General features: G+C 44.1%; 11 protein-coding genes across 11 annotated transcripts; 6 read left to right on the plus strand and 5 right to left on the minus strand.

The window, feature by feature from the left end:
• Positions 1–60: 60 nt before the first annotated feature.
• Positions 61–1,760, minus strand: K450DRAFT_226890 (uncharacterized protein; the record flags this gene model as incomplete). Its single annotated transcript, XM_051586632.1, has 5 exons — positions 61–731; positions 792–858; positions 935–1,015; positions 1,085–1,428; positions 1,490–1,760. Coding segments are annotated over 5 exons (1,327 nt in total), but the record flags the coding sequence as incomplete, so codon positions are not given.
• Positions 1,761–2,209: 449 nt separating this feature from the next.
• K450DRAFT_297756 (uncharacterized protein) lies at positions 2,210–3,467 on the plus strand. The gene is made up of 3 exons (XM_051593671.1): positions 2,210–2,324; positions 2,401–2,590; positions 2,692–3,467. The coding sequence occupies exons 1-3, from the start codon at positions 2,228–2,230 to the stop codon at positions 3,329–3,331; spliced, it is 927 nt and encodes a 308-aa protein (XP_051447788.1). The 5' UTR covers positions 2,210–2,227; the 3' UTR covers positions 3,332–3,467.
• A 3-nt stretch (positions 3,468–3,470) lies between these two features.
• On the minus strand, positions 3,471–6,669 carry K450DRAFT_226893 (uncharacterized protein). Its single transcript, XM_051586633.1, has 12 exons — positions 6,413–6,669; positions 6,161–6,284; positions 5,917–6,083; positions 5,719–5,831; positions 5,499–5,650; positions 5,326–5,424; positions 5,028–5,257; positions 4,553–4,961; positions 4,278–4,487; positions 4,074–4,213; positions 3,739–4,008; positions 3,471–3,668 (listed from the first exon to the last, which is right to left on the minus strand). Exons 1-12 carry the CDS (start codon positions 6,644–6,646, stop codon positions 3,612–3,614), a joined length of 2,205 nt encoding a protein of 734 aa, XP_051447789.1. The 5' UTR covers positions 6,647–6,669; the 3' UTR covers positions 3,471–3,611.
• Positions 6,670–6,847: 178 nt separating this feature from the next.
• On the plus strand, positions 6,848–8,472 carry K450DRAFT_226898 (uncharacterized protein). Its single transcript, XM_051586634.1, has 5 exons — positions 6,848–7,102; positions 7,211–7,282; positions 7,360–7,614; positions 7,690–8,034; positions 8,122–8,472. Exons 1-5 carry the CDS (start codon positions 6,911–6,913, stop codon positions 8,269–8,271), a joined length of 1,014 nt encoding a protein of 337 aa, XP_051447790.1. The 5' UTR covers positions 6,848–6,910; the 3' UTR covers positions 8,272–8,472.
• A 1-nt stretch (position 8,473) lies between these two features.
• K450DRAFT_226904 (uncharacterized protein) lies at positions 8,474–11,186 on the minus strand. Its single transcript, XM_051586635.1, has 4 exons — positions 10,787–11,186; positions 10,500–10,627; positions 10,259–10,431; positions 8,474–10,202 (listed from the first exon to the last, which is right to left on the minus strand). Exons 1-4 carry the CDS (start codon positions 11,156–11,158, stop codon positions 8,608–8,610), a joined length of 2,268 nt encoding a protein of 755 aa, XP_051447791.1. The 5' UTR covers positions 11,159–11,186; the 3' UTR covers positions 8,474–8,607.
• A 579-nt stretch (positions 11,187–11,765) lies between these two features.
• Positions 11,766–12,806, plus strand: K450DRAFT_226907 (uncharacterized protein). The gene is made up of 4 exons (XM_051586636.1): positions 11,766–12,204; positions 12,281–12,303; positions 12,371–12,477; positions 12,547–12,806. Exons 1-4 carry the CDS (start codon positions 12,096–12,098, stop codon positions 12,638–12,640), a joined length of 333 nt encoding a protein of 110 aa, XP_051447792.1. The 5' UTR covers positions 11,766–12,095; the 3' UTR covers positions 12,641–12,806.
• Positions 12,807–13,532: 726 nt separating this feature from the next.
• K450DRAFT_226914 (uncharacterized protein) lies at positions 13,533–16,118 on the plus strand. The gene is made up of 7 exons (XM_051586637.1): positions 13,533–14,099; positions 14,169–14,360; positions 14,429–14,719; positions 14,789–14,826; positions 14,893–15,527; positions 15,596–15,798; positions 15,867–16,118. Exons 1-7 carry the CDS (start codon positions 13,551–13,553, stop codon positions 15,951–15,953), a joined length of 1,995 nt encoding a protein of 664 aa, XP_051447793.1. The 5' UTR covers positions 13,533–13,550; the 3' UTR covers positions 15,954–16,118.
• Positions 16,119–16,230: 112 nt separating this feature from the next.
• K450DRAFT_226915 (uncharacterized protein) lies at positions 16,231–17,713 on the plus strand. Its single transcript, XM_051586638.1, has 4 exons — positions 16,231–16,271; positions 16,340–16,575; positions 16,645–17,216; positions 17,303–17,713. The coding sequence occupies exons 1-4, from the start codon at positions 16,249–16,251 to the stop codon at positions 17,561–17,563; spliced, it is 1,092 nt and encodes a 363-aa protein (XP_051447794.1). The 5' UTR covers positions 16,231–16,248; the 3' UTR covers positions 17,564–17,713.
• Positions 17,714–17,945: 232 nt separating this feature from the next.
• On the plus strand, positions 17,946–19,745 carry K450DRAFT_226918 (uncharacterized protein). Its single transcript, XM_051586639.1, has 3 exons — positions 17,946–18,951; positions 19,010–19,362; positions 19,463–19,745. Exons 1-3 carry the CDS (start codon positions 18,036–18,038, stop codon positions 19,484–19,486), a joined length of 1,293 nt encoding a protein of 430 aa, XP_051447795.1. The 5' UTR covers positions 17,946–18,035; the 3' UTR covers positions 19,487–19,745.
• Positions 19,746–19,912: 167 nt separating this feature from the next.
• K450DRAFT_226921 (uncharacterized protein) lies at positions 19,913–21,939 on the minus strand. Its single transcript, XM_051586640.1, has 2 exons — positions 20,847–21,939; positions 19,913–20,774 (listed from the first exon to the last, which is right to left on the minus strand). Exons 1-2 carry the CDS (start codon positions 21,886–21,888, stop codon positions 20,005–20,007), a joined length of 1,812 nt encoding a protein of 603 aa, XP_051447796.1. The 5' UTR covers positions 21,889–21,939; the 3' UTR covers positions 19,913–20,004.
• A 45-nt stretch (positions 21,940–21,984) lies between these two features.
• K450DRAFT_278089 (uncharacterized protein) lies at positions 21,985–24,090 on the minus strand (the record flags this gene model as incomplete). The annotated part of the gene is made up of 5 exons (XM_051593283.1): positions 21,985–22,475; positions 22,538–22,633; positions 22,692–23,849; positions 23,920–24,012; positions 24,081–24,090. 5 exons carry the CDS (start codon positions 24,088–24,090, stop codon positions 21,985–21,987), a joined length of 1,848 nt encoding a protein of 615 aa, XP_051447797.1.
• Between the last annotated feature and the right edge of the window lie 631 nt (positions 24,091–24,721).

Below are 24,721 nucleotides of genomic sequence, written 5' to 3' on the forward strand. Positions count from 1 at the left end.
CCCTTGCCACTCGGTCGAAACCAGATTCCATAAATTCTATGCGAACAAGCTCCTGGTCGGCTGCTTCATACCGTTTCTTGTAGCATGTAGGCGGGTTGGTGATGACAGTGCATATCAACCTCAAATGGGTTATCTGTGTTGGGGCCAATCAATCATGAGGACTTTTTTTAACATCCACGCGACCATGAATGCAATCTTACCAGATATTCAACCACTCCTTCGTCCACCATGACCGATCCGCTGTCTCTCTGTAGATTGATCTTTGAATGTCCTTGTTCTTGACTGACACGGAGCTGGCGGTACGCACTTTCGAATCGGAAATCCAGCGCTCCGGCCAGGAATGCAATGCGCTCGATATACTTGTCCATGATAAACATGAGCTCGCGCATCCAGCTGGTAAACCTTCGTGGGGTTGTCTTGGGCACATTCCCTGTTTCATCCTCGATGAGGAATGGAATTTTGGCTTTTTTCTGGTCTTCCTGGCTGAGCAGTTCCCGGTCTCGGCTGTTATCTTGAAGTAAAGAGAGTAACAGGTCCCATCCATGCACATATTCATTGCAGTCAGGTGAGGTTTGTATGGTGGTTAAAGTGCAAAGAACGTCAAGCATGAGTGATCTTGTATGTATGTCAAACGCATACAATGATTTACGGTTGGAGCTTGTAATTGGAAATAGTAAATCTCGAATCAGCCGTAAGCAGGCGGGCTCTGTCAACAGCTTTTGAATGCCAACCTGTTGTAAAATTGATCAGTAACTCATAAATAAACAGAATGCTTGATCCCATCTGCTTACATCGTGAGTCATCAATGCCTTTATGCATCTGACGATCAGTTGAAGGACCTTTGCATGTCTTGGTGTCCTGTAGATATAATATCATATATTATTATTATTTTCTCTGTTTCCTATTACAACCGTTAGTACCAACGCCTTCCTACCGCTTCACTATGTCGTTCAGTTGTTCCAGTTGGCCAGTCATTCCGCCATATCCGCCGATTTTGAGAAACTCGACACTCCAACTTTTTCACATTGAAGGTAAAATTAGTTTTTATATTTATGGAGTGGTGCCTGACTAATTCTATATTTACCTTGTGGAGGCACTTTTTAGCATGATGTGAATTTCGGTTAGTTGATCAATATCAATGGTATTGATGTTGCTGACATGCAGCATGTGCGCTGCTTGCTCCGGTAAAAACGTGGATTTATTGCTGGGTCGTTGTTGGCGACCTTTTGTCGATTGTCGCATCCCGGAATCTTTTGTCAAAACGCTTAGTGGCCGTAGTATCCTCATACGATCCGTTGGAAGCATGGATACAGCCGATTTGGTTCGTTCATGTTGAGCTAGTCGATGCGATTCTAAGAGTTTCTTCTTCTGTGCTATTGTCAAAGTTTCCAAGTTGGATTTAAGGTTGGAAGGCAATCCATAGTCTCGCTACGAGTTGGAGTCAATTTTCAGAGCATGTGCGCCAGATCTTGTTTGAAAGAAACCTTACCACCAACTGCTCAAAGGCATCATCGACGTCTTCGATTGTTTCATTCTCTTCATTTTTAGATAAAATGGCATCCAACTTTCTGCTCTTGATTTCCCCGTTGCCACCATTAAAAGTGGAATAATGCATAGCACTTTCTGTTGATACCATACTCCTTCTATGGAAGAAGCTGCTGACTTTGCCGATGATAGGGCGTTTGTTCTCCAGTGTGGTCTTTCGAGAACTGTTGTAATTGAGCCCCTGGTTGTATTCATGTATTCCTGGAGCCGACATGGTGAAATCAATCAAGAAGAGGGAAAAATTAGGATGGCAGAAAAAACAAAAGCTAATGGATAGTTACCGGTTAAAGCTACGGTGTTTGTTTTCGATTTCCTTATTTGGGCTGTGAAGGAGATCGATGGTGATTGGCCAGCGGCAGTTGAACTTTTCACGATCTTGGATGCATTCATTGTTTGGCGGTACCAGCTTATTTTTGGCTGGTAGATAAACATGACGAACCATTGTTGGGCTCTCATGCCTAATCTTGGCTTTGACTTGGGTCACTTGATGATCATTACTAACAGTTTGAGAGTGATGGTGAGCCGAAAATAGGGTGGTGTGAGTATCTTAAGCGACCACGATATGCAACCTGCTCGGTGTGGGACGACTGCAACCTTTAAAAAGAAAACTGAGATCAGCTATAAAAGCTTGTCAACCCATTTTTCTGCACAGTAAAGAAGCAATCACTGAAGACCCTTTTCCATGAAATCTGCATTGATTCTACTCCTTCTGGCACTCTTCCTCACCTGCATTGAGGCAGCAGGCTTATCCAAACGTCAATCGTGCAAAACCGATGATGGTAAGGGCTTGCTATAATAACTTTCTCAATGTTGACTATTGCTAAGCCCGCAATTATTTACTGCCCCTACCCACAGATTGCCCCGGAGTGACCTGTTGTAACCTAAATACACTTCAATGTGTCAGTGATCCCAAGGGTACCATTTGTGATATCCCTCCTACCAAGACAACTTCCAAAAAGACCACTACTACAACTAAGAAGACCACTACTAAGGCTACTACCAGTACCAAGCCAACGTCTACCAAAACTACATCCACCAAAACTACGTAAGTATATGCCCGGTAAAAGGCCTCTTAGAAGGCGGCCCATATGATGTCAAGCGTATCGCGTCCACATTTAGTAATTGTCCCTAATCTTGTCTCGCTAGCACTACCGCCAAGGCCACTGGAACTCCTGGAAAGACGGTGGCTATTTCTAGCAGCACTTTGTGCTTTTTCTTACCTCCCAACAAGGGAGGAGACATCGCCGACTCTGAAAAAACCGCCGTAGCATTCTGCCGTAGCACATCGGATGCTCCTGGAGCTAAGGCTTTCCCAAGTGGCTTTATCCAGACTGCGCACTACAAATCTGGAACTGGTTCCGGCGCATGGGTGCAATACACTGGGCTAATCGATCCTTCCAAGTACGGTTTGTCATCCAGTGATGAAGGCGGCCAGTACGATAACCATGGAGGCGGCAGCCCCCCTGGAAGTGCCTGCGCTGGATACAAGTATTATGTCAATCTGGTCGAGCCAGCTGAGAAAGACTATTGCATTCGCTGCTGCCAGAACTCGGCCGACTGTCCTACCGGTAAATCTACCGCTGGATGCCAAAGCATCGTCCCAGGAACATACTCCATCGTTTTAACACCTTCTGTCACCAATGGTACACATGCCGATGTCGCCGTGGCCCCTGTTCTATGGACGGCTCCTACACGGCAGCAACTGGACAGTGATCCAGCACTCAAGAAGGCTCTCGCCTCAGGTACACTCTTCCCGCTTGGCGTCGGCTTGGATACCTCTGCTTAACATCTACTGCCTATTTCAAGCAAGCAAACGGCCTCTATGCTTATTAACTTAAAACCACGATTATGCTGTTTGTATGTCAGAGTAATTTTATAGCGAACATGACCCAAAATCGAGAAAAAAAAAAAGATAACCGTGTATTGGAGTCATCACAGATTCATCATAATAAAAAAATGGAAAGAAGAAAATGCGGTGGTCATACTTTATCTTGAGGATGAAAGCCTTTGGCTAATCTATATAGATTGGTATATCGCAACTGTAAGTTGTACATGTATGGTAGTAATTACACAGCCGGTAAATAAGCACGGCAGACTGGACATTCCAGCTTAATCCTCATCCACTATGGAAACAGCAGTTGGTTAATATGAAGGGCATCAACTCAAGAGAGATACAAAGTCAAGAAATCGTACCTTTTCCAAGCATTCAGTATGGAATAAGTGGTGGCATGGTGTCACCATGTAAGTGGCTCGTCCAAGGGCTTGCAAACCAGCAGAACCTTGCGTCGTAGCATTCACTGGGAGCATACATATGGCACAATCGCGACCAGGTGCATGTTTGGACTGTCCTTCTGATGATTCAGCTTCCTCACTTGCATTGACCCCAACAACCTTGACATCCACATTGGTTTCCTCGTCTTCGTTCGGTAAGATAGGATGATAATTGTATCGCTCGGGCAAGTACTAGTAACCATGCGTTAATCTCTCGTTTTCTCAAAGCCATTTAACGTATTACGATTGTGACTTACTCTTTCCGGGACAAAGAATCTGGGATCCCATACATCCTGTATCATGAGGACAGCAACTTGTAACATCACGTAGGCAGCCAAAACCCAAACCCATTTTGTAGATTCGTGAGCCAAAATGTTGTGGGGACAAGCATAGTAGTCTGGTACAGAATTAGTCAGATTGGCTGTTTAACTATCACATTAACCTTCAGATATACAACTTACAGAGCGGGATAACCAATCGAGTTAAACTCATGCCTATAACATACCGACGGCTTAATGCCCTGCGAGATCCTCGAATAACATTGCGGTAGATCTGAGGTACCCAGAATGAGAATAGACCAAAGGCCAGCACACCGACAACGATGTTTTGCACAAACGTGGACTTGCTAGCAGTCTGGTAGAAAATAAACAACCCTAATAGGAATACAAGATCTGCACAAGCAAACGAATGATTAGCGTGGACCCACTTTTGGAAACAAGAGAGTACACCAGCTTACAGAATCTGTAATATAGCAAAGCGTCCTCCCGTCGTTCGTCTTGGACTGTCCGAACGGCTGGTCTAGCGGTTGTGTTTGCCATAGGCAAGATGCCACCCAAAGTAGATGTAGTTCTTGCAGTCGCTTCAGCGTTATTGATTGCGTCTCCTGCTGGTGAGTTGGTTCTAGCCGCATTCTGTGTCGCCGCCGCCTGCTCTCTATGGGCAGCTTCGGGTCGTTGAATTCGCCATATCACCATTAAATAGCGCATCCCGAAAATAGAGACGAGTACAAAGGTGAAAAAGGCTGTCGTAGCGAAGGGTATAAACACGTTTTGTACAACCACGCCGGTAGTGAGATGAATCAGACAAAGGTAGCCGTCCATGGTCGATTGCATCGCAATTGTCCAATACGATATGTTCGAAACACTCTACACTATGATTGTTAGCCATTGTGCACTTGCATAAAAAGAAAAAAGTGATGGAAGCACACTTACCGATGGAGTAGGCGTATATTCCATTTGATGGATAAGAAGGAAGATTTGAATGAAAGCCACAACGCTTGCTAGGGTAGCGTACGAAATTGCTTTCTTGTAATATTTTTCTATCTTGATCCCGTTGGAATCGTCCATTTCCATGACAATCTCACAGTTTGCCGAATACATGACCATCGATGCCATAAATGGCCCGGGATATCGAACGTTAATTCCTTGTGGATTTTCAAGCTCTGAAATGAGAAAGGCGTGTTAGCAATGTGACTAAATTCAAATGTATTCCCGGATTGTCTCTGCATACCTCTTTCATATTCGAGCACCTCACTCATAAGACCATCTACAGGATGAAGTTGCATCCAAAACTCGAAAGTACAATCGGTAATGTTAGGCATTGAGCGATCTGAGAATGAAAAAAACGGTTAGGGGGTATGATTTAGAGAGGCACAGTGCCTTGATGCACATTCAGTCACTCACCACTATCAATATAGCCTTGACCAGACCAGTCAAGCACTTTTTGTAGTTCCTCCATTTCTAGGCTCAGTTGCTCCTGTAATACTTCTCTGCCTTGGTTCATTGTACTGTTTGAAGGTAACATGTGCAGCAAGTCTTCGGTAGGCATATGGTGGCTGAAGTTGATTGGTGAAATGAGCTACAAAGTACCCTACAACACAATCCATATTTCATAGTAACCTACTTTTCAGGCACAGCCGTCATGTACAAAGTTCCATTATTTACAAAGTGTACACCTTCGGCCACCATCAGTACGCCAAAATCGCCTCGCTCATCGTTTTGTAATCGTATAAACCCCTATGACAACAATGAAAATAAAAAGGTGGTTTCCATTCAGCTTTCTGTTAAAGGATGGTCTATTTGTTATATCCAAAGTACTTACTTCTACAAATTTGACGCGATCTTCTTTGGTGTGCTCTGACTTCATATTGAGTGTGAACGACCCGGGTTGATCATACGGGAAGTCACCTCTTGCTTTTTCAGGCGAGGTAGCATTATTATCTGGTACATTGTTTTCAGGCACTGTAACGTTTGTAGGCATCCACTCTCCTATGAAATGGTCGACTATATAAGTTTCGTAGAATAATAGGAATGCACGTCGGCATTTCAACCCATGGCAACCATACCTCGAAAGATACCAGTTACATTATGGTAAAAATGTGTAACAGGGAGGACGCCGATATCGAGTGGATCCTTAATACCCTTACTCAGTGCTTTTTCTACTTTCTGCTGGACGAGTGCGGGTGTGGGCTAGCAGCAGAAATATTGGTGATGGAGAATAGAGTTAATGAGTGGATGGTGACATGTCGACGACTCTATTCCCTCGTAACGAGCAAGAAGAAAATTGTAAGTCTGGCAATGCTTTCCAATATACATACATGAGATATATTTTGCCCGAATGTGACATTGGCAAGTAAGCTTTTCTCGTATTTGATAGCATCAATCTGATCTTGTACGGTCGGTCGTCCAGCGCGAGCGGCAGTGTCTTCTTCAAAGTTGAGGAAGAGCAATGAAAAGAAGAATAGCAACATGTAACATCCCGATCTGTTTATGGCCTGCCGCTGTACAAATCTAGCGGCATCATTCTGGGATGCATCGGTTGTTTCGTCCATAACCACACAGACTTGCAGTCAAGGTGGGGGAGATATTCTGAGGTCACTGACCTCGGATAATGATGATTTTCACAGTCAGATTGGAAGACTGGCCATTGGACAATTTATATTAAAACTTTGGATTTGATTGGCTAATTTGGTGTGGTTAGCGCCAATAGATTAGGATCATGCATCACGTGGATCGCCTATTCCCCCTCCATTCTCGAGAAGCGTCAGTTGTATCACACTGTTGTATAACTGTTCCATACTTCTAAACGAATCATAATGTCCATGGAACCCAGTGGTATCAAGGTCGTCGACGCCGAGCCTCAATCTAATCCTAGCGCATCTGCCAATAACTCGGGATTGAATCCTAATGTTCTTCTGAACAACACCCTTGATGGTCTCGCTAACTTCAGCTCCAAGATTAATCCTTTTGCCCAGAAGTTAGGAAAAGGTATCGGTCAAGTCAGACAGGTAAATACCACTTGCTATAGATATTACTGTCTCTGAACACAAATTTCAGAAAGATGCATCGTAGTGTATATACTTATCTTGTATTATTTCTGAATCGGCAATTTATAGTTTGCTCAAGAGAAGTTTGGAACTGCAGAGGGAGTCACTGAACTTCCCCAAGAGTATAAGGATTTGGAGAAGGTATAGTTCTTTGAAACAGGCAGTGTCGGTTACATGAAGTGGTTTTGCTTATCGGACCTCTTTGGCACTTCAAACAGAAAGTGGATAACTTACGCGCTGTCCACAATAACCTTCTTAAAGTTACTCGAGTGTATAACACCCACAGCTATGATTACCCAGCACAAATTCAAGAATCACTTGCTGAGATCTCTAGCTCTGTTCAAAACCAGTTCCAGAATTTGACTCTCTCTCCTGCTCAAAGAGCTCAGCTTGAAAGCCAGCCTGCTCAAGTCCAACAACCTCCTCCACAACCCAAGACTTTGAGCCACGCTCTTTCCCGTGCTTCTGTTGCGGTACGTGAATGAAAAAAAAAAGCTACAACTCACAAGTTCACGGGGTCAGCGAACTGATCTATTATGATTTTTTAGAGTGCAGAATATATCGGAGCTGAGGAGCCTCTTGGCGCCGCCTTGTTCAAATATGCTGCTATTTCCGAGAAAGTTGGTGATGCTCGCGTCAAGATGGATGATGAAATTGCTGCCAAGTTCAACCAGCCTTTCCAAGCTACCATCAAGACGTCCATTGAACACGCTTTGCGTGCTCGCCGTGCCGTGCAATCCGCAAGACTTACCTTGGACGCCTGCAAGGCTCGCGAACGAAGTGCTCGCCCTGATAAGGCCGATGTTGCTAGACTTGAAGTTGAGCAAGCCGAAGATCAATTTGTTGCCGCAGTTGAGGAGGCTACCAACCTTATGAAGATTGCACTTGAAAACGTAAGTTTGCTTTCTGTTCATAAAAGGACATGTGTGCAATCCAGTCGTTTTCATCCGACTAATGTGTTTTATCATTGTCTTTTCTAGCCCGAGCCATTGCGCAACTTGGCTGACTTGGTGGCTGCACAAGTCGCATTTTACAAGGAAGCACATGAGCTTCTTGCAGAACTTGCTCCGGAGATTGACGAGATGCAGGTCACTCAGGAATCACTCTACAGAAACAGCAGGAACGAGTAAAGTGGTGGTCAATGACATGACAGATCCAATCCAAGATAAAGTCCTAAAATGAAATCCGTTTTTAAAGTAATGTAAAGTGGCTACTTTATTTTTGAATAGCTTCCCATTACATTATGCTATTTTATCCGTCACGCACATTCTCTTCCTATGTTCCATGTAATTTCATGTCTGGTAATATAAATACTTGAGTATATATTTACAAAATTCACACTGAGGATATACGTATGACAAATGCACAGGGCATTGAGGAACTGAAGCATTTATTGATTGCCCGTAAGAGTACAAAAGAAAGTAAAAGGGATACGGAAGTGATTGCCAAAAAAAAGTAAAAAAAAATTAGATGTTGAGGAAAAGCTCAGAGTACTTGGGGAATGGCCAGTGCTTGTTAGCAATCAAACGCTCCAAAACATCAGCATGACTACGGGCTTCCTCCATATGAACAGCCAAACTATCATGAGCAGCCTTGGCGAGCTGAGCAATGTCCTCAATCTTAATGAACTCGTCAAGTGCGGCTTCCAATTTTCCAACCGCAGTTTGAATGTTGGCGACGATGGGAGAGATTTCCTTCAAGGCATTCAGTTCAGGAGTGCTATCTGAGCCAGCGGTCTTGAGCAGGTTAGCACCTTCAGCAAGTTCGCGTCTGTAGTTGAAAGCACAAGGGAGAATGTGTTGAACCAACATGGTACGCAAAGTCTCGGCCTCAATTTGGATGTCCTTGGCGTATTTCTCCATCAGAATATGGTAACGAGAGTGGAGCTCACTTTCAGAGAAAACACCGAGCTCATGGAGCATGGAAGAGTTGCGCTTTTCTTGCAATTGAGCGAAAGCATCAGGACAGTTGTCAATGTTAGGCAATCCGCGCTTCTTAGCCTCTTGAACCCAGGAATCAGAGTAGTTGTCTCCCTCAAAGCGGACCTTCTTAGTCTCTTTGATGTATTTCTTGATCACGGCACGCATATCATCGTCAGAGGCGAATTTCTTATCACCCTTTTGCTTCTTCAAATCAGCTGTAACGGAATGCAAAGAAGAGGCAACTGCGGAATTCAACAAAGTCATGGGAAACGACACAGATTGCTTAGAGCCGACGGCACGGAACTCAAATTTGTTGCCAGTAAAAGCAAAAGGTGAAGTACGATTACGATCAGTGAGATCACGAGCAATGTTGGGAAGACTAGCAACCTTTAAGTCCAAGACGGTACCACCAACGCGCACGGAATGGAACTGAGACGAACCGAACACCTTGAGCGGACGGTCTTCCTCGATAGAGTTGAGAACGTCATCCAAATGGTCTCCCATGAAGGCAGAGATGATACCAGGGGGAGCCTCATGAGCACCAAGACGATGTTCATTGGAAGCCGAAGCAATACCTGCGCGAAGAAGACCTCCATGGTCGGCCAACGCCTTGAGAATAGAAACAAGGAAGAGCAAGAAGCGATAGTTGGTTTCAGGATGAGCCGTAGGCTCCAACAGATTTTCACCAGTATCCGTCGACATAGACCAGTTACAGTGCTTTCCGGATCCATTGACACCCTTGAACGGCTTCTCGTGGAATAGGACCTTCAACTTGTGACGATGAGCGACACGATGCAAGACATCCATGGTGATCAAGTTATGATCAACAGCAATCATAGCCTCTTCAAAGATAGGAGCCAATTCGAATTGAGCAGGAGCAACTTCATTGTGTCTTGTCTTGACGGGAACACCAAGTTTGTATAGTTCCATTTCACATTCACTCATACAAGCCAGAATTCTGGTAGGAATTTTACCAAAGTAATGATCCTCAAGCTGCTGGTGACGAGGAGGCAAGCCACCCAACAAGGTACGGCCAGTAATCTTAAGATCCGGGCGAAGCGAATAGAGACCGCGATCGATCAAGAAATATTCTTGTTCAGTTCCAAGGGTGGTGTGTACATGCTTGACACGCTCTTCGTCTGTAGCAACATTTAGCACATATAATGAAAGACCCCACAAAATAAACACTAGGTACCTTCACTTTTAGGGCCGAGCATATCAAGAAGTTCCATGGTGGCTTTAGCCAACACCTCAGACGATCTCAAGAGTACAGTCTTTTCATCCAATGCCTCTCCATTGTATGAAATGAAGACGGATGGGACGTAAAGGATTGATGTTCCATGAGGTCCTTCCTGCAAGAACATTGGGCTGATGTGGCAAGAATATGGTCAGATTAGGCAATTTTCCACGGTTTCAAACACCGATGTAAGATGTACCTTTTGGTGTCCCAGACAGTATATCCACGAGCCTCAAACGTTGATCTCATACCTCCAGAGGGAAAGGATGAAGCATCAGGTTCAGACTGAAGAAGTTGAGATCCAGAGAAAGTGTCCAAAGCAGTCGTCTAAACCCATGTTTCAAAGGAAAAAAAATTAGAGTTTACAGGACAAAAGGGCAAAATGTGTACGCGACTCCTTGAAACCAAGCCCAGTATGAACGCAGTGCCCACGCGTGTCAAATAAAAAAGACAACCAAAAAATAAAATGAAGATGTGGGCGCCTACCTCTTCGTAACCACCTCGGAATGTACATTTGAGTGTCAAAAAGGAGTCATGCTTTTCAGCAGTAGAATCCGTTTGAGGTTGGAACCAGTGGGTGAAATGGGTGGCACCACGCTCCATAGCCCAGACTTTGACAGCATGCGCAATAGCGTCAGCAGTGGTCTTGTCAATGATTTCATTTCCGCGGATCTGCTTGAGGAATGTGGAGTAAATGGGCTTGGGGAGACGCTTTGACATTTCCTTCAGAGAGAAGACGTTTTGGCCAAAGATTTCAGATATCCACTGTGGGCGGCCATTCTTTTGAGGATATTCTACATTACGTCCCTCTCTTGAGATCGTCTCAGCGATAGTGGTGGAACGCGCGTCTGCAGACATGATAGTTGTCAAGAACAAGAAGAAGAAATTTGTTAGCGGCTTTTTATACAAAGTCAGATCATTTTATTATGACGGCGTGAGCGACACGGCCACCTGCCAAAATTTTAAAAATAAAAATTCGTTGTACTGGTTGTGGGGAAAGGGCATGGTAGTGCCAGCAGGCTGCAGACAGTCAGGTTCCGGTGGTAGCAAGACAATGGACAGCGGACCTTTCAGTTTTCACAAACGTAGCTGAAGGAGGTTTATAATGCTTGGGATGGCGTTAAACATACAAGATAGACCACTTTACTCCCTGATGAGTCACGGCTGAAAGTATGCAATAACAGACTTTAATTTCACCCTTTGATCGCGTACACTACAGGAGTTCCCTATCAAATTTTCCAACAAATGCTATATACTTTCTAAACGCTAATGTAAATTGAGAAGTGGTCGTAGCTGCTACAGGTTCTTCGTAACTTTTGGGGTATACAGCACGCTGTCGCATATGAATGGCAAGTATCAATGAACATGGCTTGTATCACCAATATAACCTTAAATCCATCTTTGACATATTTCTGCATGACATAGAGCTGCCAGCATACATAGTTTGCAGCAGACAAACAAGATGCTGGTATAACTGCTTCGCATTTGATAAAAAGCATTGAATAGGTACCGTACACACTACAACCCTTGTTATCACACAAGTATCACATAGATCATTGACCCAATACGTGAGTGTACCAGTTGCACCTAACGTCGTTTAAGTCTACCTCTAATCCTGTACATTTTTTAGAGAGAGCATTTTTTTTGCGCTAAATAAGAGTGGAAAGGTACTGTGAGCTGTTGATTATCTCTCGTACATTGGAGGTAGATTTCCACCGTTGCCGGGGTTTGAATTCGTCCCAGTATTTGAGGTGATTGAGACCCCACAGAAACCTAAACCTCCAAAAGCCATACAATGTCCTCATCTAAAGTTGATCCACGAGACGAATCAAAGGTTGTAGCCTTCCATCTTCCCAAAGCTGCTGAAGCCAACGACTGGACCGGCAATGTTGCCATGTACTCCTGTAAGTGCGCTATAACCACTTTGCATCCCCTCGAAAGCATCCGTATTCACATCTATTCCCATCCTCATCGATTTAGCCCTTGGTGGAATGTTTCTTCGAGTAAGTATTTCAATTTCGAAAGTATATGTTGAGAATATGGAGATCCTTATTGTTCCTTCCTGTTTAGAACAAGTTTAAGTTCTTGCCATGGGTATCCGCTTATTTCGGTATGTGCTCTGGCTTAAACACAAAGAACTCTGAGCGAGACACTGCAACTGGATACAGTGGAACGATGTAAGTGCTTTGAGTGGGATCAATTGGGAATTAGTATGGGAAATGGATGGCTAATATGATCGGTCTCAGGCTCGGCTTCGTTGCCCTAGTCACGTACTACATGAACGTGTACTTTACCATCACCCGTCAAGTCCCAGCTGCCAACGCAGAAGGCACCAATTAAAGAGCTTTTTACCATAGGCGCGCAGGCAACGTAATGATAGAGGGACTGGGGTGGTTGAAACCCGATTGTAATGAGCCAAGATCATGTAATAAACACCAGAAACTACGAAGGCTAAAAGTGAACAATGGCCTGGATGTTTATTTGTGTGTGCCGTAGCAAAGCCGACCATTCTCATAAGTCAGCATCACTGGAATTGAAAAAAAAGGATCCGATTCCTTTGCGGCTGAAAAGGAATGATTTAAACTGACTTGAGGAATTGTAGCAAAACTATAAAATCGTTTTTACTCTTTCAACATGATGCTGTATCTTATTCTAGTTTGTACGTATTCTCAGTTCAAGAAAAAAAATAACATCGTTTCATTTCATTTACAGCCATATTGTTTTCTAGGTTTATTCTGGGCAAAAGCTTATTCGATCTCCAACTTGTTCGGCACATACAATGTGACAGCGCCATACCCTTATCAAACATTTCACCCCAACGACACCATGACTATCAATTGGACACTGACTCAAAGTGGGCTGCCAAGACTTGCGGAAATGAACATTTTCTTAGTGTCAAACAATGGTTCAGCCAAAATAAACTACACCGTCGGATTGAACACCGCTCGAGGGTTTGAAAACGTTCAATACTGGGACTACAGTGTTCCATCGTCTATTCTTCCAGGAGTTTATCAGCTGGTATTTGAATGTCGAGAGAGACAAGTCAACCTGCTTGTAACGGACGACGATATGCATATTCCGATCATCGTTAGCAAACCGGGAACACAAACAGCAGTCAGCCACGCACAAAGCTTGGCAAACAGCTCCGCCAACCTCCTAATGATTTTCGTCATGTTGTTGCCATTTTGGTCCTCACAGTAATAAAAAATATCACCTCAGCTTGCTTGCTTCCTTTCCTTTACTTTTCTAAATGACAGTTGACCAACTCAATCCCGCTTCGGCCATGCGTAGGAGGAAGTCTGCTGTGTCCATTCCCTCCGTTATTGCTATACCTCCTACCCCTGTTTCCGCGTCTGACATAGACCCCACCGAACTGTTGGTACCTGAATCCCCAGTCTCTATTCAACCTTCTCTAGACAAGATCCCGCTGGCAGTCACTGCTAAAGAAGACAAGCTACTATCCCCAACTACTGCTGATGACACTCTTTCCATCACGCCATCACAACGTAGTCATTTTAAGTCGCCTTCCGCTTCTCATATCTTAGGAAAACTCAAAAAGAAACGATCGCGGTCAGGCTCCATGTCTTCACAGCGATCGGATGTGTCCGAGCATCAAGTGGACGCAGCGCTGAATGAACAGCTCATAGACGATTTAAAAGTCCACTATGCACACTTGGGTAAACATGTAAAGGATGTCCGTATAGTTCCACCACCTCTTCAACCACCCAAACTATCATCATTTCAATCTGCTGACGAAAATGGGAAGACAGTCACCAATTGGTCAGGTTACGCTCAAGCTGTAAGTATCGCCGTGAAATTTGGGATTGTATCATCCTTTTTACTAAAACTGGGTTTATTTTATTAAAAGCGTGTACAACACATCATCGACTCAGCTGTCAGCAACAAGGTGGACGATGCCACTGAACCCTTCTCCATTTCAAAGCTTAGAAGTAATGCTGAGCGAATGTATATAGTGACTGAACCACTCCATCCCTGGGCGCTTTGGTTGAGGAAGCTTTATAGATGGGAAAACAAAGTGGAGACTGGCTTCTGGTTATGGGTATGTGGCACAGTGGTTATTTTTGACGCACCTTTGTAACTCATATTAACGGAGCGCTATGGATGTAGGTGTACACAGGTCTATGGTATTACGATATGATCCTTCCATTCATCTGTGGCATAGCAGTATGGGTCCTTATGTACCACCGAGTTAATATTGCCTCATTTCGCTGGGACGCTCTCATGACAGATGATATCGCCATGCCTGTCATCGAAAAAGAACAGCCAGTCGAGAAGCATTGGAGGAGATTTCGAAGAAAGAACACTCCACGCACCGGATATGCAGCACTGGAGAAGAAATCTTTATCGGCATGGCGGGCCGATATATACGACAAATATGGTCCAAAAGCGCAGATGATAGTGAGTATAACATCAAAGGAAATGTTGGACTACAAACAAAAGTAGTTAATGCTTTCATTTGCTTTTTAGATGACAGATGCTGTGGATAAGTTGGAAATGACGCGCAAGTAAGTACAATGACAAACACGGCAAACTTTGGTGGCAGATATCATCTAACTCTTGAATAATTTTAGCTTGGTGACTTGGAAGCGGCCATACAAATCACGTTTGTTGCTACTATTCTTTATATGCAGCGGCGTGGCTTTTGCCATCTTGCCCACAAGATTTCAGATCAAATGGATCTTTTTCATGGTTGGAATCGAGTTCTTCGTCCTCATGTCTCTCCGATCACATTATCCACGATACCGTCGTCTTTTCAGCATCATTGAATGGTTTTTGTGGGACGTACCCAACGACAGCGAGTTTGCCATGGAAATCATTCGAAAGCGACACAGAAGTGCAGATTTGGATCACGAGGAATTTGCAACTCAATTACGTGCTTCTAGTCTGTTATCAGATCGAAAATTGGAGGATTCTGACGTTGATTCAATCGATACTGAAAGTATTACCCCACCACAGCCCACGGCATCCGGAAACATATCACCTAAGCGGCCAAGCTCCATTAGCCTCCCAGAACATCGGTTGGTGGATGGTGCTGGAGTCCCTATACCACTAGGGCCGTCCAATGGAATGGAGACTGAACATATCGGCGGTTTGGGCGTGCAAGATAGCAGCGATGACAATAATATGTCTCCACCCTCCCTTTCCAAAGTCACTCTCATGTCCAAGCTCAGCAAAATTACCTCTATCGGCAGTGTAGTGGATGCCAGTAAGTAACATCACAAAAGTGCGAACAAAAGTGCATTGAATGTTTTCTAATCGACCCTTCGTTTGCAGACTGGAGAGCAACCTATAAGGCAATACCAGGGCGAGTCATCCTCGCTGGTGGTATGCTGCAATTTCGTACAACCCGTGTAGCTGGTGCTAAGATTCTGATTGACTACGATACCGACGATATTGTACGTCTTCGTAAAACAAAGAGTATTGATCTTATGCTTTGGCATACCAACGGTCTTTCGATAGATATGAATGATGGAGAGGTATGTTGAGTATCTCTTTTGTGGTAGAACATTGCGAGTGTCACTAATCTCTTATGGCCAAATAACAGACGATACATTTTGAAAATGTCATGAAGCGCGACGACTGCTTCAATGCCCTTTTGGCTGCTTCCGGCAAGAAGCTGAAAAGATTTTAATTATCTCCCCCCCCCGACGTACTGTAGCTCAGAATACCCCTTTCAACTCATAAGACTACCGTACATCGAAGATTTGTAATTATAACACTATTTCCATGCGATTAATGTAGAATATTTCTTTGTAGAAGATAATAAAATATGGAATATCTTTGTTTTGGCAGAATATTAGCACCAATTGGTGATGAACGAAACCACTTTGGCCATTGCTAAGCCACCTCTAGTCAGTGACGTGCATTCAATCCCCTCCAAGTAACTTCCCCGACTTGCAAGCGGAAAGCTTTCCACAACGCTAAACATGTCATCTCAAGCAACTAAACGGTAGGCACTCAACGCATGGACACTTGATAATAATCTTTGCCACTTACCAAACTTCATGCCTTTCCTAGAAAATTTGGCTCTGAATTCTTGTGTCGTGTGCGTTACCGCAATAATCTACCACCATTGCCTTTCGCACCCAAGCTGATCGCAATGCCCTCAGTTGCCCAGCGACATGTGAAATACGAAAGCACAAGTTTGATAGAAAATACTCAGTATCCATTACTGATTGATGACGAAGAACTGGGAATGCCCATAGACAGCGCTTTGATTCAGTATTTGAGCGAAACAGACGGTGATCGCGACGGTATGTAACATGTTCTAAACCTCGCACGTGTGCCTGTAGCTTTCAACTTATGGATTCTCGCCCGTTTAGCTCGACCGACTCAGAATATTAGAGATGAAGACAAAGCGCTTATGGTTCCACCGAGAGAAGACACACTGGCGACTACTGCAGGAGGCACTCGCCGTCCACTAGTTACTTGGTTGCGTCGTTCTGAATATATCCAATCCGATTCACGCACTGCTACCGCCAAATCTGAGACAATAGAATCTAACTTTGCTTATTCTGCCCGCACTGCGCCGCAGCGAAGTTACGAAACGCGTGAAGAGCAGCTTGAAGCCATTGAACGCTCATTTGAACCTCCAGTACAGTTTCAGCATCCACGTAAAAAGCATCTCAAAGTCAAGGCAACATACCCCATCCTTCCAGACACTACTGTTGAAGACAATGTGTACACCATTGCACAGTTTACAGCTAACCCAAGTGCTGACGATCGCCAGACCAAGGACGTTCGCGACGATAACACTGAGCGCGGTATTTTCCGCCCCATTTCTAATCCCCATGACCCAACGGACAGCTATTTGATTTGGTTTTTACCTGATAAGGAGAGTAGTGGACGATTGAAGCGCAAGGCAGAGCATCCTGATGAATCGTATGGTGATAAGGTAAGCTTCATGCGAAGATTTTACGAGCAGATTTGACGCATAGACTGACACCCTTTCCTTTTTCCCAACAAAAAAAAACTATTTAGCCTCTCAAATTTGACGCTATTCGAGATTACACCTACAAAAATGATAATGCACCTGAAACGCAGCATTTGCTCTTTGTGTTGAAGGATGGTGAAGAGACACAGGCTAGTTACACCATCATTCGAAGCAAGATGACTGCTCGTAAGAAGCGTGCTCTTAGCAAACGGTATCAATACGAAGAGGATTATGAGAAGCCAGGAACTCTCAGCATTCGGTACACGGAACCTGATGATACACAAAATGGCATGGAGGTAGACGAATAGAATATGTCATCAGATCATTGTAGCTATAACGCTTGCCTGCGTTTGTAATTTTAGTAATGCAAAAAGTACAAAGTTATATTGTAAGCCGAGTTGCTTCTTACAAAGCTGTATCGCGCTCTATAAAGTGAATTGCTGTTAAAAATCCTCTAGTGGCTACTTTACGAGTGTGCTTGGTAATTCCGGTCTGCCGCTCCTGCTATATCCAGTTTTCTTCGTCGAAGCAAATTTGCCAGCAACTCAACATCAATAACTGTTTCCACTGTTGCCTTGAAACACGCGCTTGTTCAAAGTAATTCAAACGACTCATACGAAGTATAATAGTTGTTACATCTCTCTTCCTTGGAAAACTACAGCTCTTTGATACTTACGTGTGTGATAACATGCAGCATCGGAGTCTCGGCAATGAAAGAAGTGAGCAATTTTTGCGTAAAGTGATGTTCTTCTTCAAGTTCGCAAAAAGATTCGCGCACAAATGCCAAATGAAAATCAGATGTCCTATCCAACATCTGTAGTGTTTGCAATTGTACTCTTTACCTCCATCGTTACCGTTCATTCTCTTCATTACGCAAGCTCTCGCTACCTGGAACCGATATACGGAAATGTTTTTCCTTACTATTATTTGAACGAAGCAACCATGCTGGTTTTTATACTAGCACTCACTATCGTCTCCGGCGGAAAAGCTTTACAGAGAAGAAACACCAGCTACTATAAGGCATTGGATAAAACGCTTAATGCGGCCTCTTTGTTGCTCGCATTGTCGCCACTCACAATGGATACTTTGTTTGTGTTCAGCTCGCGATGGGGCCCACTCTGGGGTCCCCATTTTACACAACTACCAGTACTCTATGGCACTACGTTTCTGCTTGGAATTTCTTGTGCGATTTCTGGGATGCAATGGCTTGTATCTCAGAGAAAGCAGCTAAAGGTTATTCCACCAATGCTATCGCTATTCTTAGCGTATCTTACCTGCAACATGTTTCAAGCACACTTGTTCTCTCGATCATCGTGCCAGATCATCCTTCTCAATAGCGCCACTCTCGGCGTTTCTGGCGCTCTACTTTCAATCTTCATGCTAAGAAGTAACAGTGGAAACGCTGAAGTAGTCACAATCTATCGAAACTTGATACCGCAAGCAATTGTAGCGATGACTATCATTTACATATTTACCAAATCACCTCACTGCGGATACAATCTGGAGCGAGAGCAAGTGGTCCCCAACACCCAATGGGTTATTCTTGATAAAGTAGAGTCCATGACCGGCTGGGTAGAGGTCGTTGAAGAAACTGGTCGCATGAACATGAGAGTCATGCGAAGTGGGCACTCGCTTCTAGGTGGACGATTCCGGGACACCGGGGAGTCGATCTTTCAGACATTCCATTTGTTAGAAGGTACGGGAACCTGAAAGTCTTCTGTCAGAAAGTATGTCCTAACGACCATTCTATAAAGCTGTCAATGTCTTTGATCGACCGAAATCGAATGACAAGTCCATTCGCGCACTGCAAATTGGACTTGGCTGCGGTATCGCTACCAATGCACTATTATCTCAAGGAATTGATGTAGACGTTGTGGAGCTCGATCCTGCTGTTTACCATATGGCTAGCAACTACTTCGATCTTATGCAGCCGTCATCTGTTTACCTTGAAAGTGGTCGCACTCTTCTGGAAAGATGCAACAGGAGCTCATACGATTTTATTCTGCATGACATTTTTACTGGCGGCAGTGTCGCTCCTGGCATGTTTTCAAGAGAGGTCTTGGAATTGGTCAAGCACTGTTTAAAGGACAATGGTATTCTTGCAATGGTAAGTGTACCAGGATGAGCAAGAGAAAGTTTGTGAGGTATGGGAGATTTGACTCTACTGTTGGTTCGTATACAGAACTTTGCGGGCTCGGAACAAACAGATCTTCGAGCAGGCTTGGATATGATCGCTACCACTTTGAACGCCGTGTTTCAACATGTGATATGCTACCGAGATACTGAAGACGCATCAGTCCAATACACCAATTACATGTTTCTCGCCGCAGACTTTCCTTTGTCATTTCACTCATTAAAGGATACCAAGCGCTCTTTCAGCCCAAAAACTGCCCATATCCTGAGCAGACTTGACAAAGTATCAGTTGATATCAATGTCAATATGCCCCATGGCATTATAACCGACAATTCGCTAGATAAGCTTAAAGCTTCTGGAATCGGTGCTGCCAAGGAACATTGGGAGGTGATGAGAAAAATCTTTGGCGATGAATTTTGGCTCACATACTGATTTATTCTGGATTTGTAACAACTTCAAATACTTTTTCAAGCATGTATTTTGTAATACCTTAATCAGACATGACAACGACAAGTTTTATTTTTTGCGCGATTTACGCATTTCATTTTGATTATGTATATAAAGACGAAGATAAGATAGAAAAACATATGTACAAATACAAAATTACAAAGCGAATTATGCCACGACACTAGACAAGCGATGGTCGATAACACCGTTATTGACTATTTCCGTGACTTTTTCCCGACGCTGCTTCATCCGCACTTTAGCTTGGTGTCGTTGCTTTTTCAATTTCTGCAAAGCCTGGACGTCTTCAGAACGCTCCAGGTCGATTTCGGCTGCTTTCAATTTTTGCCATTGAGCATGGCGTTGGCATTTCCTATTGCTGAGGCACAGATGATGACTGCCTTCCTCGATAAGTTTGATAGCAGCATCATCATCTTCCTGTTCTAAACAATGGCTCCATGATTCTTCATCTTCCCACAGAAGTCGAGAATCGAACCCACAAATGCCGCCTTCGTCTGCTCTTTTCGCCTTCATGCCTAAACTCTTGACCTCTTCCATGCCTGCATCGTTGGATTTGTGTTCTTGTTGTCGTCGAATAACCAATTTCAAAAAGCGAGACCGTCGGTCCGCTCTTGCGATAGTCTCTTCCAATTTTGCCTGCTCTTCACGCAAGGTAACCAGTAACTTGCGATCGTCCATATCAGCGGCTGAACGAACCTTGGCCCCGTGCGATTTAGATGTTCGTACATCTTCTAACGCGGCTCGTCTTTTCTTATCACAGTTAGCAATTCGCGCTCGTGCAAGCAACAGACCGCAGTCTCCTGAGCAATATTTCGATTCATCTTCTTTGTTTCCTCGATGTTTCGACTTTGCTGTCCTTGCTGGCTTTAGACAGGCCGGATTGGCACACTTTACTTTCCAAGATGTCTGTTTTCCAGTAGCTATGCAAAAGAAGTGAATATATCGTTAGACTCCAATGTATCCATTCATCCATTCTCATCGTCAGTCCTTACCTCGTGAACATCCCGGACAGTAATACAATTCGATCAATCCACCATCACGTTCGCTCATACCCACACATTCTCCATGAAACCACTGGTCGCATTCATCACAAGCGATCATGAACCTTGGCTTATCATACGGTTTGCGGCAGATGCAGTATAATTCATCCGACGATGACGATGACGAAGGCGCCTTGGAACTTGGGGCTGGCGGTGGTGAATCATTCGCTGACTTTGGTCGCTTGCTGGCCGGTAAATCAATATCGTCCGCGATTTCACGCTTGGTACCTGAGTCTGGAGCCGATTCGGAGGTTTCGCCAAACTGAATTTGCGATTGCGTATTTACAACGCTATTTTGGTGCGTTGTGTGTCCTTGCAAGCTGTTAAGGGAACCCCATACTTTCGCCTTCTTGAGAGGCTTCATTTTAACCACCGGTGATGAAGCTTCGCTTGAAGCTGGTTGAACTACGACAGGATTATATATCTCAACGGATCCTTTCTCCTCGTCAGTTTCGGTATTATCGCTATCCAACGCTGTTTCACTGGTGGCCTGTGGTGGTGCCGCCGTAACGACTGAGGCGGGAGCTAAAGGTGCTGGCAGTGCTGGTGCTTCTTGCACAGGCGGAGAAATCGAGGAAGGAGTATTAGTTTGCGGTTGCTGAGGAACCTGCTGATGTAGTTGGACTTTGTTTTCCATAGTCAACCTCTTTCTTAGCGGCAATCGCTTAGCAGTAGCTTCAGCGGCCGCTGGTGGCTCGTATTGATGGAAAGTCAGCGTAGCGGACGGGCTTTCTGAAGTCGGCGAAGGTGTTATTTGCATGTTTGTTTGCAATGAAGGAGGTTTAGACGAGTAAGATTCCAAGGATGGGGTTGAACTTGGCAAATCTGTTGCTTTGGGAGCCTCGGCTTGATTATTCATGGAAGGCTCTCGATTTAATAATGCGCTAATATTGAGCGCACTTTTTTTAGGCTGAGCTTGCTCTTCCTTTGACTGGTCTTGCTTCTCTTTCGATGGCAGCTGCCACTGACGATAATGGCCATCATTTGGTTGCATGGCGAAGCAAGCGACCTAAATGTGCAGGCAAAGAGGTTTATAGAAGGAGATTGAATGAGGATATTTTTTTTTATTGGAGAACCTAACAATTTTTTATCAGCGTCGCTGATTGCCATGTCTTATTTCTACTGCTGGCGGAAGCATGGAACTTTGAAATACATCATCACTCTCTTCCTTTGAGAACTTAACTATACGATTCTGACGGCCCGTAGGAATAGGTCCTCCCATTGGCGATATTTGCCTGTTCCTGCCATTAAATATTCCCTGACTCGCACCAGATATCATGCGCAAATTCGGGGTTGAGAAGCCTCGCGATGGCGCCAAGTTTCGAAAGTTCAAAAAGGACTTGGCTCGTTCTTTGATACGTGGAGTAGATAAACTCTCCAACCAGCTGTCACCATTTGGTGAAGGTGAAAAGGGACCTGTAACTCCAGCCGACTTTCGACTTGGTTCAATAGGCTTGGGTATCTTCATGATGGATCGACGCAAAGCATTCATACTCGTGGACGATGTAACTACCATTAAATTGCTTTTAGATCTATGGATAGATTTACCAAGGTCTGCATTTCTAGATGGAGGTTCGTAACCTATAGTAAAATGTTAGAATTTATACTCAATCATAGTCCTCGTCTTGATGACAGAAACGAACCTTCTGTCATAGGTGATGGCTTGTCCTTGTTCTTGACCGACTGCGTCCACTTGATTAGGCCAGTTTTAGCATTTATACACTCTCGAAAATAATCATCTAAATAATCAAGTGTTAGAGTCTTGTCATAGTAACAGACCGGTCTAAAGCAACTTACCATATAGCGATATTCGATCACAAATATCGTCAATGTGTCGCATTTGTTCGTACGATCTGGACTGATGGTCTGAGCTGCCTCTTCTCTGCAAGATGCTATCTTCCTCTTCGGCAGTGACTGTAATTTCTGGTGCTCCATCGTCTCCTTGGGTCTGCACAGTAGCTGATGATTTCTTGTTGGACTTGACATACGGACGAATAACGGTTGTATTTTTGATCGGTTGATGAGCATTTGTAGCCAATGGTATCGATTCTAAGCTTTCTGGAACTTTTTTAATGGCTGACTTATCTCCATTATTCACAACTTGTCTTCTCCATACAGCACCCGTCAAAACCTCTCTTTTCTGCTTGCTAATGTTTTCGAGGTCCTCTTGGCTAAATTCAAAGCGTTCGCTCTTCTCTCGCTCGAAATATGTGGATTTGACAGTAACTGGGGAGACTGGATATTCTTTAGAGGAAAACTCTTGTAAGAGTGCACTGAAATCTGTAGATAATCGAAGTTCTAGTTTGTTATCAAATGGATCTTTTGATAGCTCTGTGGGTGTAGTGATCGTCTCCAAGTCTTCCGCAATGCCGGTATCAGTGGCTTTTGGCAGCTCGACGGGTATAATGACTGCCTCCAAGGTTTCCGATATGCCAAAATCGATTTCCTTTGATAACCCGTCAAGTGTATTAGCTAAATTCTGCTTTTCCGGTACCTTGGCAGCAATTTCTTTTGGCGTAGCTGCGATGTCGTCTATGGAAGCTACAGAATCGACTACCTTTTCCGTTTCAGGTATGGACATGTTCGCTTCCGATACCTCAGGCACTGATGAAATTTCATCTATGCTACATGGAACTTTTTCAAACTCTACAGACGTTTGTTGAATTGGTTGTTGTGCTTCCGTACCGTTTTTGTCACATCCTTTTACCGAAGAAGTTGTTGCACTCAAGATATCGTCCAACAACATTACGTCTCCGTTGGCCTCGGCTAAAGCAGCTTCAAGCAGATCATTCAAATCGTCACAGCTTTCGAAAGTAAGATCTTCACTTGTTTGAGATTCAGTATCTACTTCATTCGGTTGCTCCTTTAAGGTACAGTCTACCATTTCGCTATCCGGGTCGTTCAGCTGTCGACTTCTAGTCAGAGCGGTAGGTGCTTCAGACAGGTATGTTTCGTCTAAAAGCAAATTAGGCCGTCCGTCAGTTCCATTGCATAAACAAACCAGCAAGAGGATTTCTACACTCACTCATATCTTCCGAATTGTATTGAGAGCTCTCACAGTCCAGCTGAAACCCGTCTATGACGGATTGAAGGTCTCGGATTTGCGAAAGAACTCCTGCTATGGTGCTGAGATATTAGTAGGCGGGAACCAAGACATGAAATAGCAGAGCACAATTTGCCACAAACCTCCGTCCATTGTTTACAGGCTGTGTATAATGTAAAGGGGGGTAAAAGAGTGAAATAAAATAGTCTTAATTACTTCTCTATTATTATGTATGATTGTAATTGTAGACTGGCCCGGTGTGATCAGCAGCTTCTCGGATTTTTTATTTTTTTTTATTTGGGATTTTACTAGCAAAAGTCTCTACACTGAAGACAAACTCAAAAACGTTACTGCCGCCAATCCCCAAAGATGCCTCGCTTTGACCTCACCTTTCCTAAATCAAAACTGTTGGTACCCATTCATTTCACACTTAAGCAGTGCCTAGCGGTTTGCAGCAACACGACTGGGAAAAATTTTCTAACAGCTTTCGCGAATATTTTGCCCGAGCCGATAAACCAAACGCGCTCTGTCACCACTTTGCTAGTCATATTATAACTCTTCACACGATGTTAATGCAAGCAACCGTGTGAAGTGGGGAGGCGGAGCCAATCATTTGTCCCTCGTGGTACAAGACGCAATAGAGGTGGTAACTGAGGTCAACCCCAGGCATAGAAACGCGATGGTTGTGAAGGTGGAGCTTGGTTATAGCGAGCATTAATGTTAATTGAAAAGATCATCTTACGTATTGTAATAGAAGAAAAGGTTTAAAATCCAGTGGATCTTG

The sequence above is a fragment of the Umbelopsis ramanniana genome (assembly GCF_025399195.1).
Source record: "Umbelopsis ramanniana AG unplaced genomic scaffold K450scaffold_8, whole genome shotgun sequence".
Lineage (NCBI taxonomy): Eukaryota > Fungi > Mucoromycota > Umbelopsidomycetes > Umbelopsidales > Umbelopsidaceae > Umbelopsis > Umbelopsis ramanniana.

Excerpts from the sequence above, each read along its gene's own strand:
- K450DRAFT_297756 (XM_051593671.1), top strand. The coding sequence starts at position 2,228 with ATGAAATCTGCATTGATTCTACTCCTTCTGGCACTCTTCCTCACCTGC. Across the intron at positions 2,325-2,400 it reads ATCGTGCAAAACCGATGATG|ATTGCCCCGGAGTGACCTGT; the intron begins GTAAGGGCTTGC and ends CCCTACCCACAG. Across the intron at positions 2,591-2,691 it reads ACTACATCCACCAAAACTAC|CACTACCGCCAAGGCCACTG; the intron begins GTAAGTATATGC and ends TTGTCTCGCTAG.
- K450DRAFT_226893 (XM_051586633.1), bottom strand. The coding sequence starts at position 6,646 with ATGGACGAAACAACCGATGCATCCCAGAATGATGCCGCTAGATTTGTA. Across the intron at positions 5,832-5,916 it reads ATCGCGTCAAATTTGTAGAA|GGGTTTATACGATTACAAAA; the intron begins GTAAGTACTTTG and ends TTGTTGTCATAG. Across the intron at positions 5,258-5,325 it reads GGTGCTCGAATATGAAAGAG|AGCTTGAAAATCCACAAGGA; the intron begins GTATGCAGAGAC and ends TTCTCATTTCAG.
- K450DRAFT_226898 (XM_051586634.1), top strand. The coding sequence starts at position 6,911 with ATGTCCATGGAACCCAGTGGTATCAAGGTCGTCGACGCCGAGCCTCAA. Across the intron at positions 7,103-7,210 it reads GTATCGGTCAAGTCAGACAG|TTTGCTCAAGAGAAGTTTGG; the intron begins GTAAATACCACT and ends GGCAATTTATAG. Across the intron at positions 8,035-8,121 it reads TGAAGATTGCACTTGAAAAC|CCCGAGCCATTGCGCAACTT; the intron begins GTAAGTTTGCTT and ends TGTCTTTTCTAG.
- K450DRAFT_226904 (XM_051586635.1), bottom strand. The coding sequence starts at position 11,158 with ATGTCTGCAGACGCGCGTTCCACCACTATCGCTGAGACGATCTCAAGA. Across the intron at positions 10,432-10,499 it reads ACTGTCTGGGACACCAAAAG|CCCAATGTTCTTGCAGGAAG; the intron begins GTACATCTTACA and ends TTGCCACATCAG. Across the intron at positions 10,203-10,258 it reads GCTCGGCCCTAAAAGTGAAG|ACGAAGAGCGTGTCAAGCAT; the intron begins GTACCTAGTGTT and ends ATGTTGCTACAG.
- K450DRAFT_226907 (XM_051586636.1), top strand. The coding sequence starts at position 12,096 with ATGTCCTCATCTAAAGTTGATCCACGAGACGAATCAAAGGTTGTAGCC. Across the intron at positions 12,304-12,370 it reads TTGGTGGAATGTTTCTTCGA|AACAAGTTTAAGTTCTTGCC; the intron begins GTAAGTATTTCA and ends CTTCCTGTTTAG. Across the intron at positions 12,478-12,546 it reads ACTGGATACAGTGGAACGAT|GCTCGGCTTCGTTGCCCTAG; the intron begins GTAAGTGCTTTG and ends GATCGGTCTCAG.
- K450DRAFT_226914 (XM_051586637.1), top strand. The coding sequence starts at position 13,551 with ATGACAGTTGACCAACTCAATCCCGCTTCGGCCATGCGTAGGAGGAAG. Across the intron at positions 15,528-15,595 it reads CGGCAGTGTAGTGGATGCCA|ACTGGAGAGCAACCTATAAG; the intron begins GTAAGTAACATC and ends CTTCGTTTGCAG. Across the intron at positions 15,799-15,866 it reads TAGATATGAATGATGGAGAG|ACGATACATTTTGAAAATGT; the intron begins GTATGTTGAGTA and ends GCCAAATAACAG.
- K450DRAFT_226915 (XM_051586638.1), top strand. The coding sequence starts at position 16,249 with ATGTCATCTCAAGCAACTAAACG. Across the intron at positions 16,576-16,644 it reads AACAGACGGTGATCGCGACG|CTCGACCGACTCAGAATATT; the intron begins GTATGTAACATG and ends TCGCCCGTTTAG. Across the intron at positions 17,217-17,302 it reads ATGAATCGTATGGTGATAAG|CCTCTCAAATTTGACGCTAT; the intron begins GTAAGCTTCATG and ends AAAACTATTTAG.
- K450DRAFT_226918 (XM_051586639.1), top strand. The coding sequence starts at position 18,036 with ATGCCAAATGAAAATCAGATGTCCTATCCAACATCTGTAGTGTTTGCA. Across the intron at positions 18,952-19,009 it reads GACATTCCATTTGTTAGAAG|CTGTCAATGTCTTTGATCGA; the intron begins GTACGGGAACCT and ends CATTCTATAAAG. Across the intron at positions 19,363-19,462 it reads ACAATGGTATTCTTGCAATG|ATCTTCGAGCAGGCTTGGAT; the intron begins GTAAGTGTACCA and ends CGGAACAAACAG.
- K450DRAFT_226921 (XM_051586640.1), bottom strand. The coding sequence starts at position 21,888 with ATGCAACCAAATGATGGCCATTATCGTCAGTGGCAGCTGCCATCGAAA. Across the intron at positions 20,775-20,846 it reads CTGTCCGGGATGTTCACGAG|CTACTGGAAAACAGACATCT; the intron begins GTAAGGACTGAC and ends TCTTTTGCATAG.